We start from the raw sequence: 2,732 nt of genomic DNA, 5'->3' as shown, positions 1-2,732 counted from the left end.
CAGGGTCCACAGGGAACCATTTGACCAGGTATTGAAAGTCGTAGGTGATGGTATTGAACGTCTCTCTCCCTCCCTCCCAGTCGTAGGTGATGGTATTGAACGTCTCCCTCCCTCCCTCCCAGTCGTAGGTGATGGTATTGAACATCTCCCTCCCTCCCTCTCTCGCTCTCTCTCTCTCTCCCCCTCCCTCCCTCTCTCCTTCCCTCTCTCACCAGTTTCTGTGTTAGTCCTGGCGGGGCCCAGTCGTAGGTGATGGTGTTGAAGGTGGGGTCCTTCCTGGAGACGACAGTGTTGGTGATGACCATGTGGTTACGTTTGTACACGCGGACGCCCTTCACCTGTTCTCAGAAGTTGTCAGAGGTTTGTGTTATCCTTGATGATTTTAAATGCAGTGTGTATCCACTTAGAATGGCTGAATTGTGTTTTTAAACACTGGTCTGACTGATCATATAAAAGTTCACCTTGGTGGTCAGGTGGGCATATTTGGAGTCGGCCAGGAGTCGCCCCATCTTGTGGTCATCGTCTATGTCACCGCTGGGGCCGTGGTCCTCCACACTGCAGCCACACACTGTGCATACTTTCCTGGTGGGAGAGACAGGTAGGGTATAGTAAGGTATGGTATGGTAAGAGATTGTATGATAAGGTATGGTAAATTAAGGTAAGGTTAAGCTGTGGTAAGGTAAGGTATGGTTAAGGTAAGGTTAAGCTGTGGTAAGGTTTGGTAAGTTTTTTTTATTTTATTTATTTTATTTCACCTTTATTTAATCAGGTAAGCCAGTTGAGAACAAGTTCTCATTTACAACTGCGACCTGGCCAAGATAAAGCAAAGCAGTGCGATAAAAACAACAACACAGAGTTACATATGGGGTAAAACAAAACATAAAGCCTAAAATACAACAGAAAATATGTATACAGTGTGTGCAAATGTAGCAAGTTATGGAGGTAAGGCAATAAATAGGCTATAGTGCAAAATAATTACAATTAGTATTAACACTGGAATGATAGATGTGCAAGAGATGATGTGCAAATAGAGATACTGGGGTGCAAAAGAGCAAAATAAATAACAATATAGGGATGAGGTAGTTGGGTGGGCTAATTTCAGATGGGCTGTGTACAGGTGCAGTGATCGGTAAGGTGCTCTGACAACTGATGCTTAAAGTTAGTGAGGGAGATAAGAGTCTCCAGCTTCAGAGATTTTTGCAATTTGTTCCAGTCATTGGCAGCAGAGAACTGGAAGGAATGGCGGCCAAAGGAGGTGTTGGCTTTGGGGATGACCAGTGAGATATACCTGCTGGAGCGCATACTACGGGTGGGTGTTGCTATGGTGACCAATGAGCTAAGATAGTAGTGAGGACTAGCCAACAAGAGCGTACAGGTCACAGTGGTGGGTAGTATATGGGGCTTTGGTGACAAAACGGATGGCACTGTGATAGACTACATCCAATTTGCTGAGTAGAGTGTTGGAGGCTATTTTGTAAATGACATCGCCGAAGTCAAGGATCGGTAGGATAGTCAGTTTTACGAGGGCATGTTTGGCAGCATGAGTGAAGGAGGCTTTGTTGCGAAATAGGAAGCCGATTCTAGATTTAACTTTGGATTGGAGATGCTTAATGTGAGTCTGGAAGGAGAGTTTACAGTCTAACCAGACACCTAGGTATTTGTAGTTGTCCACATACTCTAGGTCAGACCAGTTGAGAGTAGTGATTCTAGTCGGGTGGGCGGGTGCCAGCAGCGTTCGATTGAAGAGCATGCATTTAGTTTTACTAGTGTTTAAGAGCAGTTGGAGGCTACTGAAGGAGTGTTGTATGGCATTGAAGCTTGTTTGGAGGTTTGTTAACACAGTGTCCAATGAAGGGCCAGATGTATACAAAATGGTGTCGTCTGCGTAGAGGTGGATCTGAGAGTCACCAGCAGCAAGAGCGACATCATTGATATACACGGAGAAAAGAGTTGGCCCAAGAATTGAACCCTGTGGCACCCTCATAGAGACTGCCATAGGTCCAGACAACAGGCCCTCCGATTTGACATTGAACTCTATCTGAGAAGTAGTTGGTGAACCAGGCCGAGGCAGTCATTTGAGAAACCAAGGCTATTTAGTCTGCCAATAAGAATGCGGTGGTTGACAGAGTCGAAAGCCTTGGCCAGGTCGATGAAGAGGGCTGCACAGTACTGTCTATTATCGATCGCGGTTATAATATCGTTTAGGACCTTGAGCGTGGCTGAAGTGCACCCATGACCAGCTCGGAAACCGGATTGCATAGCGGAGATGGTACGGTGGAATTCAAAATGGTCGGTGATCTGTTTGTTAACTTGGCTTTCAAAAACTTTCGAAAGGCAGGGCAGGATGGATATAGGTCTGTAACAGTTTGGATCTAGAGTGTCACCGCCTTTGAAGAGGGGGATGACCGCGGCAGCTTTCCAATCTCTGGGGATCTCAGACGTTACGAAAGAGAGGTTGAACAGGCTAGTAATAGGGGTTGCGACAATTTCGGCGGCTAGTTTTAGAAAGAAAGGGTCCAGATTGTCTAGCCCAGATGATTTGTAGGGGTCCAGATTTTGCAGCTCTTTCAGAACATCAGCTGTCTGAATTTGTGTGAAGGAGAAACGGGGGGGGGCATGGGCAAGTTGCAGCGGAGGGTGCAGAGCTGGTGGCCGGGGTAGTGGTAGCCAGTGGAAAGCATGGCCAGCCGTAGCAAAATGCTTGTTGAAATTCTCGATTATTGTAGATTTAT

At 46.4% G+C, this 2,732-nt stretch overlaps 1 protein-coding gene across 1 annotated transcript in view; it reads right to left on the bottom strand.

The window, feature by feature from the left end:
* Positions 1-212: 212 nt before the first annotated feature.
* Positions 213-2,732, bottom strand: part of LOC311114286 (LIM and cysteine-rich domains protein 1-like) — a gene marked incomplete at its 3' end in the record, with an annotated part of 14,475 nt that continues 11,955 nt past the window's right edge. The window contains exons 3-4 of the mRNA XM_084189541.1: positions 462-582; positions 213-338 (exon numbers count right to left, since the gene is read on the bottom strand). Coding sequence (XP_084045667.1) covers positions 213-338; positions 462-582 — 247 coding nt within the window. The remainder of the gene's footprint in view (positions 339-461; positions 583-2,732) is intronic.

Source organism: Coregonus lavaretus (assembly GCF_964263955.1).
Source record: "Coregonus lavaretus genome assembly, contig: HAP1_SCAFFOLD_3847, whole genome shotgun sequence".
In the NCBI taxonomy this organism is placed as follows: Eukaryota; Metazoa; Chordata; class Actinopteri; order Salmoniformes; family Salmonidae; genus Coregonus; species Coregonus lavaretus.
This window is presented reverse-complemented; position numbering and strand designations above follow the sequence as displayed.